This window comes from Pseudopipra pipra, chromosome 12 (assembly GCF_036250125.1).
Source record: "Pseudopipra pipra isolate bDixPip1 chromosome 12, bDixPip1.hap1, whole genome shotgun sequence".
NCBI lineage: Eukaryota > Metazoa > Chordata > Aves > Passeriformes > Pipridae > Pseudopipra > Pseudopipra pipra.
The window spans coordinates 6,445,835-6,464,637 of record NC_087560.1 but is presented as its reverse complement, the minus strand read 5'-3'; the positions used below and the strand labels follow the sequence as shown (position 1 = coordinate 6,464,637).

The 18,803-nt window shown below is 41.6% G+C and overlaps 1 protein-coding gene across 1 annotated transcript in view; it reads right to left on the bottom strand.

Moving 5' to 3' along the window:
• The window catches only part of THSD4 (thrombospondin type 1 domain containing 4), a 279,492-nt gene that overhangs the window by 223,830 nt on the left and 36,859 nt on the right, over nucleotides 1-18,803 (bottom strand). The window contains exons 4-5 of the mRNA XM_064668708.1: nucleotides 17,190-17,707; nucleotides 2,388-2,802 (exon numbers count right to left, since the gene is read on the bottom strand). Coding sequence (XP_064524778.1) covers nucleotides 2,388-2,802; nucleotides 17,190-17,707 — 933 coding nt within the window. The remainder of the gene's footprint in view (nucleotides 1-2,387; nucleotides 2,803-17,189; nucleotides 17,708-18,803) is intronic.

The window sequence follows — 18,803 nt, the reverse complement described above, 5'->3', positions numbered from 1 at the left end:
TAAAACTGACATGAAAATACTTTCATTCCTGTTCCCCTTCTACCAAAAGAAATTTGCCTATGGCCAAACCCCTCATCACACTGACCTGCCTACCTTGCCAGTGTCCAATTCACAAGCTCACTGCCCTCTACTCTCCAGCCCACCTGTCATTCTCAACAAATGTCCTCTACAAGCCTTCCTTTGCCACACCTTGCCTGGGATTGCTTCTTTCTTCCACCTCATTTCTAACTTCCTCACCTCTCACCCCTTGCTCTCTGAAAAGACCTCTTTCCTGGAAGCGATTTTCTTACATGAAGTCAGGCAGAACACTGTCCAACTTTGTGCCCTGATGAGTGAGGGGTGAAATAAAGACTGGGGCATTTGTGTATTGCTTGGACACCACTGAGAAAATTCGGCACAGAAAACTTTCCAAATTAATGCCCATGCACTAAGGTCATTTCCCATTTCCTTCAAAAAACAGAAAAGTGTTTTTCAAAAGAGCAATTTGTACCAGAGACTATTCTCAGAGGCTCAAATTAGCTCTTTCATGTTTTCCATTCCAGACAAATACACTAAAGCTTTCTTGACATTAGGTCTCTTCAATCAACTGCTCTAGTCTCTATCAATGGATTTTATTTATAAATAAAGCAGATGTAATAACTGCTACCCTAAGAGGCAAAAAGGCACTCATCTGATTTGTGTAGTCATGTTTTTGTTATCCTGTGTTCTGTTGCTCCATCTCCACTATGCAGGCTTCCACTGAACAAAACAGGATTTTTAAGAGGCAGAAGAATCAGATGTGCACCCACCCAGAAAAATATGGCCTGTTCTGTCAACATATTGAGACTACTCCTGAACATCCTGCTTCAATATCCAAATACAGGCTTCTTCATGTTTGCAACATTAGGCTAGATTAGAAGCCAAAATAAGATAAAATACTAGGAGGAGATACTTTGGGAAATACTAAAATGGCACAGGCAGAAACTGGAAATTTTAGCAGGATGCTAATGGGGACAAAGAACAAAACCTCACTTGCCTCCCACATACAATGGGAGGCTGCCCTGGAGCATGGAGTTACAGCCAGCCAAACATTTCTGAATCAAGCAGTGAGAGAGTAAGTTTTATTTAAAAATTAACGCAGAACAGATTTTCATTCCAATGAATTAGGAAGCCAAAATCAAAGCATGTAGAGCTCGAATGCTGGGAAAAGTAGCATCTCTCAGAGAACATACACAGCACCATGGAAAGATCCTGGAGTGATCTGGGCTACTGGGTGTTGGCTCTAAATGCCAGCTAGAACATGAGGGGCACTCACAAAAGGATAACCTTTCCTTATGGGATTGGGAAGTAGGCAGCCTTCATAACGTGGTCCACCTCAACTCCATTTTCCCACTTCTTTCATGAGAAAAACATTAAACCTGTCTATGACTGTGATGGTTTGACCTTGGCTGGGTGACAGGTAAGGCTGCTCTGTCACTACCCTTCTCAACTGGCAGGGGAGAGAAACTGTAAGGAGAGGCTCATGAGTTAAGGACAGGGAGAGGTCATTCACCCACTACCAATCATGGGCAAACCAGACTGGATGTGGGGAATTTAACTGAATTTATTACCAGTCAAAATCAGAACAGGATAACAACAAGTACAACAAATCTTAAAACCACCTTCTCCCCATTCCTCTCTCTTTCCTGGACTCTACTCCTCTCCCCCAGCAGTGCAGGGAGACAGCAATGGGGGTTATGGTCAGTCCAGCACAGGTTACCAAAACCTGGCCATGCAAACCCAGTACACTCCACACTACCCTGCCTCTATGAGTCACATATTTAAGAATTATCATTAAAATCCACATTCACCACACAACCTTCAACATCAACAAAACAAACCAACCAACCAACCAACCCAAAAAAAAAAATCCCCCCCCAAAAAGATCAAAGTAACATTATCACAGCACCAAACAGAAGCGGATAATTTACACAAAAACCACCCCATGCCCCTTCACCATAATTACAACAAACATTCTCCACGATCATTCCACTCTCTAACATTGTTCAGCCCATATTTTGCTCCCTACCTCCCTCCATTACTATTCTTATCTCAAATTCCTCATATTCCCAGGCTTTGGCACCAAAAAGACCGGTTTCTCCTTCTATCCAATTAGAATTGTACATGTTGGTAGGTTAAGCCACTGCTTAAAATCCTTGAAGGTTTGGTTTTAAGGAACTGCATTATTATGGATCTACTTTCAGTACTCCCTAAGATGCTTTAAAATAAGTTCACAAAATTTTCATTAAATTAATAAAAAACCAACGTTCAGCTTAACTTGACAATCATGTGAACATTTCCCATACTGAGGAAAGCCCTAGCTGTCCAACACATTAAATACAGGAAACTCCTCTGAAAAACAGACTTACAATGGTGTTGCAGAGTTTGTATTGCTTGTAGGTGCCCACGCACACGATGGCCGTGGCCCTCTGGGGCTGGGGCTGCCCCTGCAGGGCCTGGGCTGGCACAGGGTCACTGCTCTGGAACAGACTTGGAGAGGCAGGAAAGGATGGTGACTGATAAACTGAGGGTCCCAGGACCTGATGTCCTGCCTGAGGCCCACTTGCTTCTTGATAAAGGTTCCCATGTTGGACTGGAGGCCCAGCTGCTTGGCTGTAGGGGCTCAGGAGGCTCGGGCTCGGGTGGAACACGTGGCTCCTCGAGGACTGGCGCTGCCTCCGGAGTTTCTGAGGCTGCTGACCAGTGTCAGTTTGTAAAGGTAAAATGTATGGCACTTTTCCATATCCATACTTTCCTGGGCCAATAGGATTTCTGTTTCTGCTCCTGAAAAAAGAGAGAGAGAAAACAGTTAGTGGATCCATAAGCGAGGGAGCAGTTAGATGTTTATACGTGACCTGTAATTTGTCAGAGTTATTCACTGCAAAGCAACAGGCAACCAGAAATTTCAACCTGTTTTCTGGAAAATATGTTCAAGATGTAGTCTTGCTTGATATATTGGGAACCTCTGAAGAAGTCTACTGGTTCAACTAAATTCTGGGCCCTCTATGGCCAAGACTCACATGGAAGTCACTGAGTGTCAGCTCCCAAAGGCTGAGGGTAAGGTGTGGTATAAAACAGCAGTTTGGAGTGAGGTGGTGGTTGTTCTTTTAATCCCCAGGACTCTGCTCTAAAATGGAAATTCAGAGAATCCAAGCTGTATACTGCTAAAATTCATAACCACGTTCCAGAAGGGCTTGAGATAGATAACAGCAGAAAATCCCTACTGAGGATTTGAGTGATGACAGAAGAAAATTTGCATTCAGCATGGCAAAGATCATTAAACATTTTGTATCCATTCTAAAGGTCTCCTGTGGTTCTGCTTCATTTGCTACTTAAGAAATAAAAATGGAAACAGAAATAAGAATAAGGAACATACAAATATTACTGAAAGATCTCTGGAAAAGATGACAAATGCAGGAAAATATTCTTATTACGTTACACAGATGATTTTCTCTTCTCTGGCCAGCAGATTTACCCTATTTTTAAAATATGCCAAGTGTGGATTTCCAATACATTTAATTCCTAAGTCGTGACGCCTCAGTTTGTTGTCAGGATAAAAGCTCACCTTTCACTGTCCATTACCAAAACATTCCCAAGAGCTGACAGCCCTGAGCACTGACCATCACGTTTCAGGTCTGCTCTCCTGCTCACAGATCTCTTCTCACTTACTGAAAACCCTGTATTTTGGGCCATGTTACACCCATACCAGCAGTCTCAGGCAGCTGGGATGCCATCTGAGATATAAGAGATATAATAAATAACAAATTAAGGCAATTTGCCTTGGTCCATTAGGTCATTTCCTCATAGCAACATAGTGGGCTCAGCCTGGAGCCTCAGCTCCAAATTGCAAGTGAAGAGTCAAAGAATTAATTATACCACATTTGGGTCTCACCATTTAAGGGAGGTAATCCTGGAATTTTATCTGCCAGCAATAGGCTCATTTGCATTTGCTTTTCTTCTCAACCTGTGCAGCTCAATATCACACCAGGCCCTGATTTCTAATGCCATAGTCTGAAGAATAAGTTGGCAAAAAATTATTTCTTCCAGTTCAGAGCAACGTGTGAATAGTTATTTTGGGTAACCTTTGCAGCTCAGGAAGGGAGACACCAATAAAGGAAAGTAATTTTCTTTCTGTCCATAAAATATATCTATATTTTTAATATATATACAAAATAGACTTGAACTGCAGTGAAAACCAGAAGTTATAAAGTGACATACTTATTTTCTAGAAACTGAAGTGTTACAGATGTCAGACAGACACCAGATCAAAGGGACCTTTCTTTGGGTTTGTTTTTTCTAGGGTTTGCTTTCTTCCCAAGTCTTCTATTCTCCTAAGATTCTTGTTACATGGGAACCCTGGAAGTCATTTACTTCACATTCTGGCCTTATGGCCACGTGGGGCTTTTAATCAATCTTCCTGGCTCAAGATGTGTGAACAAGAGTGCTGACTTGCCCTGGCAGATAAGAGACCAGCACTCTTGAAGTGTTTATCCCCCTTAATCTGCTCTGACCGTGACAGTCATTGTTGAGGCAGGGCTTTGGTAGTTACAGTGCAGAGCAGCAGTATAATGGCTTTTGGCATTAAGGCAGGGAAAGGAAGGCTTCCTGTAAGTAAACAGGAGAGGAAAGAAAGAGAAATTATGAATGGGAATTATTTCAGAAGTTTAGACTAAATCCAGTTTGATTTAAATGAACACAGTTTTATTGTTGTGTTTTGGGGGGGGTTTAATGGGCAAATAAATTGATTCCCCCTATGTTGCTGATATTTTTAATTTTTAACGTAACTCTTCATTTCTGAGCAAGAGCAAAACAAACAATCAATCTTTCTTGAGATTCCTAATCATATTCTACACTTTGGTACCAGTTCTCATTAAGCATCTCAGATTTTGGAGCAAATTGGTTCATCTCGGAAAACAGATACAACTTCTTCTTTTCACTTGCTCCAGTCTCTACATGATTTGTACAGAGAGTGGTTTTCTTCTCAACATGAGCACACCAATTTCCAAGTGTCTGAGATATGAACCTGGGCAACAACCCCTGACACTGAGCAAGCTGCTGTTGCATGGCAGGGAGCAGAGATTATGGGAGGTGGACAAGGGGTGGCAGGTCAACTGGAACTGGCCTTTTGAATGGATCATCTACAGTTTTACTGGCATTTTTCATCAACAGGAGGAGAAAGCTGCTAATAACTGAGCACCAAGCCATGGGACAGAGCTCATGGGAGGAATATGCCTCTGTCACAGATTTCTGAATGCCAAATTAAACAAGCACTAGCCTCTTCCAGAGAAGAACACCAAGATGTATTGTTTGGGAAAACTGCTGCCTGGCAAACGAGGACAGGTCATGCAAAAGGTCAAAAATGAGACTGATGTTTGACTGTTAGGCCCCAGTACAGAGTCATGAATCAGAACTGGAAAGAACTGAAGGACATGCAAGAAATGGTGACATGAACTTGGACTCTTCAGCCTGGAAAAAGAATGCTGAAACGGGCACAGTATCCTTAAACATAGAATTACCAGTGTCTGAAAGAAGGACTCATGGGCTGAAGGCAGCAGGTCTCCAAAAGCTGCTGGAACTTCATCAAATTATTTGCAAAAATGAGAAAATATTGATTTTGAAGGTATTAAATTTTTTTTCTTGTAAAATGGTTGGTCACTGCAACAAATATACAGCAACAACACAAGGAAGTGAAAGCAGTAACAACATTCTTGCTGTTAGTTCCTGCCTCATCTTGGCTTCTTTTCCTAAACTCTAACTTGGAAATGTTTCTGATGTCCCCACTGATGAGGAACTGAAGCACCATTTCTGGAGACTCTGGAACATCACATTGCTTTCAACATACTAATTTTGAAAACAAAGTGCAACACACAACCTCGAATTATGAACACTTTTATCGGTGTTCATGCATTCATTTAAACCAGTATTGCCCAGACTGAAACTATTCTGAACTGTTTTGCCTTAAAGCATCTTTCATTCACACTTGGCAACATCCTGATAAATTAGGAATGCAGTTTGTTGCACTGTAATAAAGAGGCTTGTAAAAATAGCTTAGTGTTAATTAACTTTTATAATTCTTGGGGATTATCAGGCAGAATTTATAATATCATGTAGCAACGAGGGAGAAAGTGAGATATGTTATGTTGGTCTATACACAATGAGAAAACAGCAGGGAAAGGAGAACCATGGAGAGGAAAGGAGAAGGAAAATTAGACAAAATCTACATTAGCTTACTAATCAAAATTAAACCAAGCTTGCTGACACTGTTTGCTTTATGCTGAATTCACTCAGCTTTGATCTGCTGGTAGAAGACAGAAATAGGCCAAGCCCTGCTGGTTTATTGGGAATTTTCAGTTGCCAGCAGGACTTATTCTTACCTGTCATTCATTATGATTACCTGAATTCATTCTCAGCCACACAACTCCCTCCTCCCCACAGCATGGCTTGGAAGTTCCTCCTTTTTTTTTTTAGTTTTTAAAATGCACACTATCATAAGCCAGGTCAGAGTTGGGATGCATTCTCATTTAGTGCAATGGGTAAAGGAGGAAAAAAGCATTAGCAAGTAAAACCCCTGGCCTTGTGCCTACTTAGCCAGTCCTAAATTAGAGTGAGGTTACACTGCATTAGTCTTTGCATACCCAGCTATGCTAAAAACCAAGTTATCCTTCTTAGCAATGGTTAAGAAAAGCATTTGAGCAAGATGTTGAGTATGTGTTGAGTATGTGTTGCTGCAGAGTGAAGTTGACTGTATGAATCACAGTCAACAACTCTCAGACAAACTCTGAAAATTCAACTTGAGCAAGATCTGAGTTTTAGGCTCCAAATTTTAGACAACTTTGACAAAGCTTTTCCAGCGTGGTGTTAGATTCTGCCTTCACAAGTCCGTGCTTCCCCAGTATCAACAGAAATAATTACAAGAGTTTGGTAGCAGAATTGAACCCCATATTCCTCCCACAGCACAATTCCTAAAACATCTGTATTTAGAAAGGATTCTAATACATTTCCAAAAGCTGCAACATGCTGCACCACATGATCAAGGATATGACTGTGCCAGTGCAAACTCTTCACACAGCCTCTAAGAAAACAGCAATAATAAATAATTGGTTCCTTCTGATAAACAAAGTCCCTGCAGGGCTGATATTATTTAGAGATGGATTTACTTAGGTATTGAGCACCAAAAATTGGAGCACCAATCATGAGAATGATTGGAGGGTTGAATTCCAATGAGAAGTCAACCACTGGCACTAAGGTACAAGCACTGCCACACACAGAACTGAAGCAGTTAAAGTAACACTTCACTTCTCATTTAACTGGACAATAAACAGTTAAAAATCACAAGAAATTCAACTCCCAGAGAGGAGAAAACACCAACTGTTTGAAACACAGGTGACAGGAAAGAGAAGCCTGGGACTTTACTCTGCAGGACTACCCCGTGTTCCTCCCTTGCGTAAATCCAGCGCGTCCTGCACACGCTGGAGCCCTCAGGAAGTCACCAATTACCTTCCACATTAATCTTTCCAAAAGCACTCCCCTTTCCAGCTGAACCAAATATGACTGCATTAGCAAAACAGCCATGCTAGTTTTCCATTCCCTGTAAATTCATGTTGATAGCCAGAGATTTCATAGGTCTGTCAGGTGTGCTGCCTTCTCAGAGCCCCCCTGGTCCTTAGATGTGCAGAGACAGTTTAGGACTGGGGACAGTTATGTTCACATCCCACATCTGTTTCACTTAAACAGAAGTTCCTCCTCCTAGTTCAGCCAAATCAGCTCAGGTAAAGAAATGACATGCTCCCAGGTTTCACTTATGCCAGGCCAGTTAATTATACATGAGGGCTTTTGGCTGCAAATCTTTATGTCAGTCAGATTTTCACTACTGCTGATCCATTTGGGTAAATAAAAATATTTAATGTAGGACAAGCCTTTCATTTCATCGCTTCTGATAAAAAGATATCAAACAATGACTGTCTACAATACCTTGCATGGGGAAAGGTCCTAAATATCCCTTCAAGAATTAGAAACAACAGAAAGGAAGAAATATCAGAAAGCAAGGATAACTAAATCTCACCAGCTCCATCAACTGTTAGTCTCTCTGGCTAAACTGTGCAGTATATCAAATAAACACAATAATAAAAAGTTTTCCAGTTTTTCACTGGACTGAAGAAGAACAAGAGAGAATAAGAAGAGGAAAAGAACTATTCAATAATATTTGCAGTCAGTTAGGATGAAAAGGGGGAAAAAATGTCACCAAGAATAGAATTATCATCTAAAGGCAAATTACTGCCTCCCAGAAAAACGTATGTAGAAAAGCATTCAGTGTTTCATGTCAGACCACAGCCAGCAGACATCTCTGATCTCTTGTGTTCATCTCAAGCAGAGGCATAACAGCTGTTTAACACAGACCTGGCAATGTCCTTCCTTTGGGTATAATTCTCACAAACACCTGCACCTCCCTGACTGCTCAGACAAATCTGTTTAGCACTTTGATAACAAAAATGATGGGCCCCTTTCAACTTAAGCCAACCTAAATATATTCTTTAATTCAAAAATACATGTGCCCAGACAGGTATGAAAACGAGGTTTTGTGCTATTAATGTAAGGGTTATAGCAAGCATTTTAAAATTATTATCATTATTATTAGCTAGTATTCTTGGTGTTCTAATTTTTAACTTCTCTCATGATGAGAGCATGTCAGCTGCAAGTAGTGAGAACTGGCCCTTCTTAGCACATTGGCAGTGTCAAAAAGGAACTGTGCTGTAGTACCTTTCCTAATTTTAGCCATCAGCAAATGTGTGCCTTAGCAAATAAATGCACTGCCACTGTCTCATAGACTTCATGCTAAGAACAATGCTTTGAACCTCAAGTGGTCTTCAAGAAGGAAGCACTTTCGGAGCTGGATATTTATATTGAATAGAAACCCTCTTTGAACCAAGGATATCCAGTGTCTTTAAAATACACAGGTAAGATTACAAATTTCCTGGGCCTCCACCTCTTCTCTTAAGTGCTCTTTACAAAGCCTCTCTCCAACATATCTTTTTCATTTTTTCCCTTTTTCCATCACTTCCTCTCTCCTCACATTTCTCCCTCTGTTCTCTAAACAGAGGTTCCCTGGCTCACCTCCAGATGAAGCATAACTCGTTTGCTTTTTCTTCTGATGTCTGACAGAATAAAGAATGTATTTTCATGAGCTTTGTAGCATTTCATTCATCTTATCTCGTAGTATCAAAGTACTTCCCTTGTAAATGAAAAACTGCAAGGGTGAACATTAGCAAAAACACTCATTTATGACACCAAGGAAGACTTGTACTGTTGGAAAGTTTCCTTAGAATGAACCTGAAGAAACTGCCAATTTCCCACATTTTCAATGCACAACCTTTCCCTGTTTCTCCAGAGTAATGTAATGTTCTGGGAAGGTAACAGTTTCACCAGGGATGAGAAGAAAAAAACTGCACAAGAACTGTAGATATTCTTTTCAAAACTGTCTATTGGTAGAAATAATTTCACAAGCAGAGGAAGATGGTTTCCTTCCCTGTTTGTCCAGTCACAACAACCACACTAAGGAAAGACAACAGAATCTCCCCACAGATCATCAGACAGAGTGAAACCAACACTTAGACCTTTCTCTTGATCTTGTTGAGAGTTTGGTCGAGTTTGAAGCTTTTTTCAAAGGTTCCTTTACCAGGAATCCTGTCCAGGAATTAACATGTAAGTCCTTTAATAAGCCAAGGAAACTCATCTCCTCAGTGAGCTCGATCCAACCGCACCCACGGGCTGACCTGGCTCTGCCTGCCCAGGCCCCAAACAAACATTCTCCAGGTTCTTGCCCATCCTTCTCACTGGAATTAAGCAGCTGCCCTATAATCTGTTCCCTGAAGTGTTGCTGGCTGTGGTTTTGTCCCATCATCACAGCAATCAATCCACCACCAGCACCTACTCATGCTGAACTTAACAGCGACCAGCAGAAACAGAGGCTTTATGTGCAAGACCAAGTGGAAGAAAAGGCAGAAGAGAGGTTACAAATATGATTTATAGCTTTATTTCCCAATATTCCACGTTATTTACCACTGCAAAATGTCTCTTAAATTACACTGATTTGTGCTTTTGCACTGCAGCTATTCATTTCTATCTCAAAAAATGCTCCAAAACTGCAGTTCTTTGATTTCAAGTAGAAAATTAGTTCTAAAGGAGCTCAGTCCCCTCAGATCCCTATCAAAGCTCTTCAGCTTAAATTTAAGCCCTACTGCTCATCATGGTTTTAACAGGATTGCTTGTTAGCAGGCAAAATCCTCTATAACTAAATCAATTACATACATTTTAACTTCATTAAATCTACTTCTGTGGGTAAGTATTCCCAATTTAACTTAATATTTTAGGTCATAGAAAATATCTTTTAAGCAGCACTACATAATTGTAATTAATTGACAGGTTTTAAATGACACTACCCATTTACAAACAGTTCAAGTATTTAAGTTGCCTTGATTTTGTTTCTGAAGAACCGAAAATGACTTATTAGCTCTTCCTGTCAGCAATGCAGCTATTGAAACAGCACTCCAATATTTAAAATGTAATAAAGAAGAAAAATAAAGGGAGATGGAGAAGTCCTTGCAGACACAAAACGTCAAATGAAAAAAATCCCTGGCCCTACTGGCATAAGTTTCTGTTAACAGAATAAGTATGGGCATTTATTTTTTCATGTACTTTATTTTTTCTTATTAGTCCTAAATAGTATCCTTAAAATAATTTCAGATACTTATTTTTAACCCCTGGCATTTCCTCCATAATTCAGAACTGTAACTGGCCTACGACTGTCCTAGTCAATCATTTACTTTCCAGCCCTCCTACTGCTTTTAATTCTATTTCATGTTTTATATATTTTTAGGCACAAAGTTAACAAGGTTTACTTTAAAAAGACTGTCCAGCATGATTTTTTTCCCCTTTTTCTTATGTTTAAGTCACAAAATAAACTGTGTTACCCTATTCATAACTGCTACTGAGTTTACATCTTCAGAGTATTTTAGCAGATTCTTTGACAAGAATCCTTTTTAAGAAAAATGAATGATTTACTGGATCTGGATATATTTCTGGATCTGGATATATTTCCATCTACTCAAGAAGGAGAGCTCTGAACAGGTTGCTTCCCACCAAAAGCCACCATGTATCCCCTCCCAGCACTGCCCAGCTCTGCATTCCACAGACTCACTTTTCACCAGCTCCAAATCAATCTGGAGAAAATCACTTAAACATGAATGAAGGAGGGGAGCTCTCAGACTCTGTTTTATATTATGGGCATGCATGGCTGTCTGCTCACTGACCTAGAAACCAGCCCTAAAGCAGTGAGCAGATCTCTCTGATATCCCTGTCCGACGGCTGGTCACAAGAGCTGGACCAGCCCTTCCAAGGGGGCATCAGCCACTGGGAAGCAGGGCCAGCACCACAAACTTCTTCTGCCACACCAGAGCACCTTGTTCAGCTTCATCAGCACCTTGCAGGGCAGTTCATTCAGTGCAGGCATTCACTTCATCTGACTGATTTTCATTAGCAATAACTAAAAGAAAGGAACTAACTCGTTTGGTTTATGTCTATGGTAACCACACCAGGATTTGTGGATATGCACTGCCTCCCATGTCACATAGGAGTATTAAAATTATTGTGAGCATAGCTGTCCCAAAAATTTTAACAGTTAGAATTCACAGAGCAAGCAACCACACCCAAAAAGTGCTTCTTCTGTAGGAAAATGGATTGTACCACACTATATCACAAACATTCTCATTTCTACATCATATTAGGGGCAAAAAATATTTTCATTTTTATGAGAGAGTAGAATTAATGAATAATTTCACTAAGAAAACCGCCTCTTTGGAACAGGTTTAATTAATGGGATGTGGACTGTCTTAAATGAAATTTTCCATCCTCAGAGACCACCACTAATGCCCCAGTTTAGCACAGTTGCAAAATGCCCAGTACAATAACTTACTATATTTGGTTTTGCTGATCTCCCAGCAAGTGCTATATAACCTCATTTATGTCACTCAGCTCTGAGAGAGATTCCAAAATCTGAACCCAAATACTACAGTCCTCTTTTTCTCTGAGTTCAATAATACCTCTGATCCTCTTAGCTTCATCTTTAAGACTTGAATGAATCCTGTAACCATGCAGTTGGCAGGTAAACCAACAGAAATTCAATGCAAAGAACCTCATAGTTCTGCTGAGATGCATTACCAATGTGATGGGAGCTTTGCTGTGTCTCTACCCCTCACTGACTGGGCAATAATTCCCTGGTAAAATTCACTATCTCCACCTGACTGAACACCAGCAGTGTTCTCACTTCCCCTCCTTCAGTCAGCCCAGCTCAGGAAGGGTTGAACTGTTCAGAGTAAGACTAAGAAAGCTTCTGGGGTGGCTTGCAATTATAGCACCATGGTAGGGTTTTATTTTTGGTAATACTATTCAAAGCACACTCACAGTAGCATAATAAAAATTGATATTAATTCAGTAATAAGTGAGACCTGGAGGGATTAATACCCAGATGAGAAGTGTGACAGCATGAAGTCAGCCTGAGGCCACAACCACCCCAGCTAGCTACTCATTTTGGGAGGAAATACCTCATGTGATCATTATTGCTGTTAGAATCTGTTTGGATATTCAGAAGGAAAACAAACATCTTTCTCACATGGCTTTAAATCCCCCAAGTGCTACCAAAATGAATTTTTTGATTACCACCACAGCTCTTAGATTTCTTCTCGAAAATTTATCCTCAGAAAGGGATGCCATCCTTCTCTCTCTATCTTCCTTCTGTACACACATTAACCATCAACCTGCAATAAGCTTTAATAACCATGCTGGGTTTGGGGTTAAATGCACGACATTTTCATTGCATGAGAGAAATAATGAAAGGAGGGATGGCTAAGTACTTGAGCTGGGTTTCACTCCAGATAGTAAGAAAAGCAAACACTCATGCCAACAAATATAAACCCTCACAACCTGAGAAAATAATACCTTCTTGAACCTCAAGGTGCAGCACACATTTGTCCTCCTCTTGGAACTGGAGCTGACTAGAACAGGTCACAGAAATTGCATCACAACACACAGCTAATGATGCTTAAATGGGTTAAAGAAATAACAACTGAATTGTCCCTTTAAAGGTTAATTGTAGACCTGCCAGCTGAGTGACCTACATTTGCCTGGTCAAAGCCATCTGTGAGAGGGGGCAAAAGAAATACTTTCAGAAAGGAAATTCTGGTTTGACATTAAAAGATAGACTCTTCCTTTCCATTGCTCACGGGCCTAGAAAAGCAGACTGAGCCTATCCAGGGTACACAGCAGCACAGCAGACTTGCACGTCAGCTGCTGGCAGCACAATAAAGACCACAGAGCTCCAGCCATGTGAGAAGTCGATGATTTTTGGATTATTTCCTCAGTGCAAATCTTTCCTCTCATTCCTTTTCCAAATACAAAAATAAAAAGCTTTAGGGAAGCACTTTCCTTGTTAACATATTTCTTTAAACTTGCCCTGTTTATGCAAGAATGCTTTAGTTATTTTATTATTCTGGTGATAACTCTATTTTTTTTTCTTTCTGCTCCTAAGAACCAGATACAAGGTGCACATCGTGCTTACAGATGTGGACTCAGAAGTTTTGCCACTCCACCACGAAAGCCACTTGCTTCTCAACAGAGAGAGAGAAGGTGGCAGCTGTAAGCATCCTACAAGTTATATGCAATTGTGGTTCTGTCTTCTCTATCCCCAAAACAGACAATAAGAAGTACTAAACACTAGCCCATGAATGATATTTCCTTTCAAGATGTGTTTTCTCTCTTTAAGCATGTTATCCTTTTGCATGCCCTTATTACTTTTCCATCTGTGCCTCTCTATAAAGATATCTAAATGCTTCAATTTTTTTTTGTCTAAATGCTGTGATATTTTTTCACTGTCTCCTCATTCCTGTTTGTTCTTATTGTATGGTATGCCCCACGCATTTTAGCCAGGTGCAAAATAGAAAAAAAGAGGCTGTGCTAATGGGAACTCAACTCTTGAAGACTTGGAAATGATCCCTGTCTTTGCCAGACATCCCAGAGAACCATCAGCTTTTAGTGTTTCCATACTCCTTCCAGTGACTGACCATCATTTCTGATGCACTGAAACTTTTCAAACTAGGCTTCAAATTGTAGGTACCTCAAATCTCTCTTTCCCTGAGCTTCAAGTGCAGCCCTGGTTCCCTAATGCCTAACTGAACTAACTTTCAAAAGCTGAAAATGTGAATATCCTCTTCAAAGTCAAGGTGTATCAAATTTTATGATATCTAAATCATATTCTGAATTTTGATTAAAAAAAGTTGAGCAGTTCTTTATCAGCTGCCTGGAAGCAGGCAGAGAACTTTTCCACTTGCAGCTCAATGACACAAACACACTGGGCTGCTGGAGAGGACTGCTGTTGCTGTCAAACCTATTTGCCTTGGAATCCATCCAGTTTCATTCTACCATGTTATCAACGTGAGCTTAATCTCAGTCACAAATGTCCATTCCTCTTTTATTGCTTTATGGAAGTCTGCTAAAATTACAGCTTTTATAGAAAGTCCAGCACGGTAAATAGAGATACCCCAAAAAGTTTCCACTGACTGTACAATTTGTGAAAACAGAGGTGTTATTTTTTAAATAGCCTGACATGAATTTCCAGGATCATCCATTTAGTGAACACTGAACACTGTTCTACAGTATAAAAATCATGTCTAGAGTAACTCACATTTTGAAATCCATTTTCCATCTATTTGATAGGAACACTAATCTCCTTTGTAAAGAAAGTTTTTGCTGTGGATTTTGCAAATTAAGGAAAACTCTTAGGTTTGTCATTCTAACAATTCCATTTCCTACTAACATTTTTTGTTCTCATTCTGTTTTTACAGTCACCACCAAAGAATCTGAAAGTTATGCAATAAGACAGGCTTTAAAGCCACCAGGGACCTGCTAACACAAGATGGAAACAACTTATTATGCAAGTAAGATTAAAACACTGACCTTGAGTCCTCAGTCTTTTGCCAAGGGGCAGAGTGTGTGTGGGGGTGGAAAATCAACTGTGGTACAGAAGCTCGCACTGTGCTTAGGAAAGCACAAGAATTTTCAAAAGCAAAGGCCTCCATCATATAAGAAAGTGGAGACACAACAGATATGATCATTTTAATATTTCACAGGCAAGGCATCTATTAGGGAATAACACAGCTTCACTTCTGTACACAGGCAGTATCATTTTCTGCTCATCATCCTCTCACATTGCAGCCAATCCTGCAGTGATTGTTCCAAACCATCCCAGTCTCTGCTGGCCTGCAGAGGCCACCCCAGCAGCAAGGGCCAGCCTGTGGGGCTGGGAGCCCAGCTGTGCCAGCAGCCTGGCAGCAGGGCTGCTGCAGGGGCCAGGCCAGCTGGGATTCCCTTGGACACAGAGGGTGCCAAGGGCTGGAGCAAACAGGCTCCAGATGCCTTTGTGCTCACAGTGCAAGGCCAGGCCCCAGGATGAGCAGTGACCCAGCTATGTCCTACAACCTGGGGCTGTCACGCTGCACAGCCCAGAACAGGAGTGCTTTATAGGAATTATTAAGTAGGAAAACACAAGAAAGAAAATATGACTTTTGCCTCAGTGCAGTCATGTTAACACTCCTTGTGCCTGTCTCTGGCATTCCCTGCACTTCCCTAAGATCATCAGTGCCATGTTGCATTTATATCAACAGGCCCAGGCCATCATTTGCACGGGTTTGATAGACAAAGCAGTGACAAAGGAAATGAGCAACACTTGGGAAGATCAGCATCTGAACAGCTGGTTCTGCTGCTTGGAAGTTATGCTTCACTGAGGCAAACAAGAGACTAATAGGTTAATTCTATTTTCAACTATTCTTTTAGATGGAGAGAGGTTCTTGCAGGGGCTGAGAATGTCTTTATCAGCAGCAACAGAGTTCTACTGTCTTACTGCAGTCAGGCTGGAATACTGCCTCAAGGTAACACTCTTTTTTATGTTGTTTGGGGCAGCAACATGGCTTTAAAGAGGTGATTACAGCTGACTGCATCACTAGGAATCTTAAAGAAATAGAAGATATGAAGGAAGGTTTCTTTGGTTATGGCTTTTTGGTGCTTTTTGTTTGGCTTGGGTTGGATTTTTTGTTAACTACCCCAAAAAACTTCTCTTCTTGCGTCTCCCAGAAGAGAGCTGAGAGGGAAAGAACCAGAGAACTGCTGGAATACACATTCAGAGGAAAGACAGACAGAATAGAGACATTTCAGGAGCACTCCATCCCAGGGGATCTCCATGCCTGTTCTGCTCAGCTTCCAAACTGGAAACACATCTATTTTCCTTCCATACGTACATTAAAAGACTCTGATAGATTGGTATCTAAGAAGATAAAAAAGTGTTTCCTCAGAAATGGGAGAATTCGTTGGAATTGCTTGCAACAGCACAGTTCCACTCAGCCTTAAAGACTGAGCAACTGTTATTACAAAATTAATATAAACATATACAGCGTTTAAAATATTCTGTGTATTAAATAATTTTGTTTCTTTCTTCGAACAGGAAATTTTGCTAAAAGAGGTGGTAGAAAGAAAAAAAGCAAAAAAAAGAGAAAATAAAAAAGGTAATAAATAGAAATTCTTTGGAAAAATATAAAACAAACCTAGAGTTTTGAGTAGGAAAAAAGTGAACAGACAGTTGGTCATCCTTTATGAAAAAAAGGTTAATCTTTTTTTCAACCAATTAAAATCAGACTGGCTGTGGAAGTTAAGAATACAATTATAGAGCTGTTATTTGTTCTGATTTTTATTATTATGGTGAAGATGGAAATGTCAAATGAGAATGTGGCAGAAAAAGGAAAAATCTCTCAATAAATCATAACGCAAAAGGGGAATAAGATAAAGGGGAACGAGATAATCTGCTTAGTACAATTATAGAAGAATTATATGTGTTCTTGGGTATTATCATATCTATAGTCATATATATACATATATATATATATATATATATATATATATATACAGTCATGAGGGAGGACAGCCTTCCACAGCAGATAGTAAATGCTGCAAAAATCAGTCTCAATCTTTAATAACTTTACCGTAACTATTAAAAAATATCAACTCTAATCTGCCATGTCATTCTGAAAAACCATCACTCCCACTGGGAATGCCGTGTGTGCACAGACACGCACCTCTTTTCCGCCTGGGCGCTGTGCCGCTGGGTCTGGGAGTGCTGCTGGTTCTGGGAGTGTTGCTGGTGCTGGTTCTGGGAATGCTGCTGGCTCTGGGAGTGCTGCTGGCTCTGGGAGTGCCGGCTGCCCCTCGGTGTGCCCCTGCCCCCGTGGCTGCTGTTCCGGCCCCCGGCAGGGGCACGAAGTCCAGCCCAAAGCTGCTCCTCGTTCCTGTGGAGCGGCACGGATGTGCGGATGGCAGAAATGACGTGGCCGGGATAGGCAGAGAGCGAGTCCTCGTGGTGGGAGCTGTGGTGAGTCCTGTCCGAGGCCGGGAACTGCCGCCCCGGGCGCCGGTACCCCCGATCCCGCTCCCGCTCCCGGTAATAGGCGGGGAGGCAGGGCCGGGTCTGCTCCATCACACCTCCGCTGCAGCTCCGGGAGCAGGCGGACCAGGGGCCCCAGTTGCCCCACACGCCTGGGATTCCTGCACTGCTGTCCTCAGACGCATCTCCTTGCTCTTCTATCCTCTGCGGAACCTGCGGACACAACACGTGGATTTAGGAATTAGAATTCACGCTGTAACACGAGGAGAGCACTAATACCCTTGTCCAGCCATTCACTCTGCAGTCCTAAGTGAAGTGGAATGACACAGGAAGTAGCATCTCTCATTCCCAGCCTGCCAGAGGATGGCCTGTCCTGCCAGTATAGGAGGAGGTTTCCTACAGCCATCAACCATTCAGATAAAAAGTCTGGGCGGGTCATTTTTTTTGACTATCTGGATAGAAATAGTTTTTCTTTAGTTCTCAGCAATGGAAAGCACTGCGTGATGCAAAGCTTAGAAATGTGGAGACTGAAAACTGTTGTCATAATAGCAAAAGCAGGAAATAATGCTCCCACCTAGGGCAGGGAGCTCCCATTCCTCATCCCACCTATGGCAGGGAGCTCCCATTCCTCACCCCACCTAGGGCAGGGAGTTCCCATTCCTCCCTCACCTAGGGCAGGGAGTTCCCATTCCTCCCTCACCCCACCTATGGCAGCGAGCTCCCACTCCTCATCCCACCTATGGCAGGGAGCTCCCATTCCTCCCTCATCCCACCTATGGCAGGGAGCTCCCATTCCTCCCTCATCCCACCTATGGCAGGGAGCTCCCATTCCTCTCTCATCCCAGCTATGGCAGGGAGCTCCCATTCCTCATCCCGTGGCTGGGAACAGGGCAGGCTGGAGGGGAATGTGGTTTGCAAACATGGGTTGGCCTGAGTGTTACAATGCAATGAGCCAAGCCAGCCCAGGGTTTGTGGTGCTGATGTGTAACAGGCAGTTGTGGTCTGTGTAATCTGAAACACTGCCCCGCTCTGAGGCTGCTCTCACACTTTCATCACCAACCACAGAAGAAACTGCATTTAATTATAACTTCTGAATAACAAAAAGCATCTGCATTAGTGTGATATGTTACCCATTTCTCCCATGTAATTTGAAAACAGGAGCAGATGTCTCTGTATTTAATATGTCTTTTTTTCCTGTGGGTACCCCATTTGGCATCAACCTGTACAACCTAATACTGCACAATGTCAAAATTATGAATAACATGCAACAAGGTCTTGATTTCTGGCTGTTACATTTGCTCTTATATCC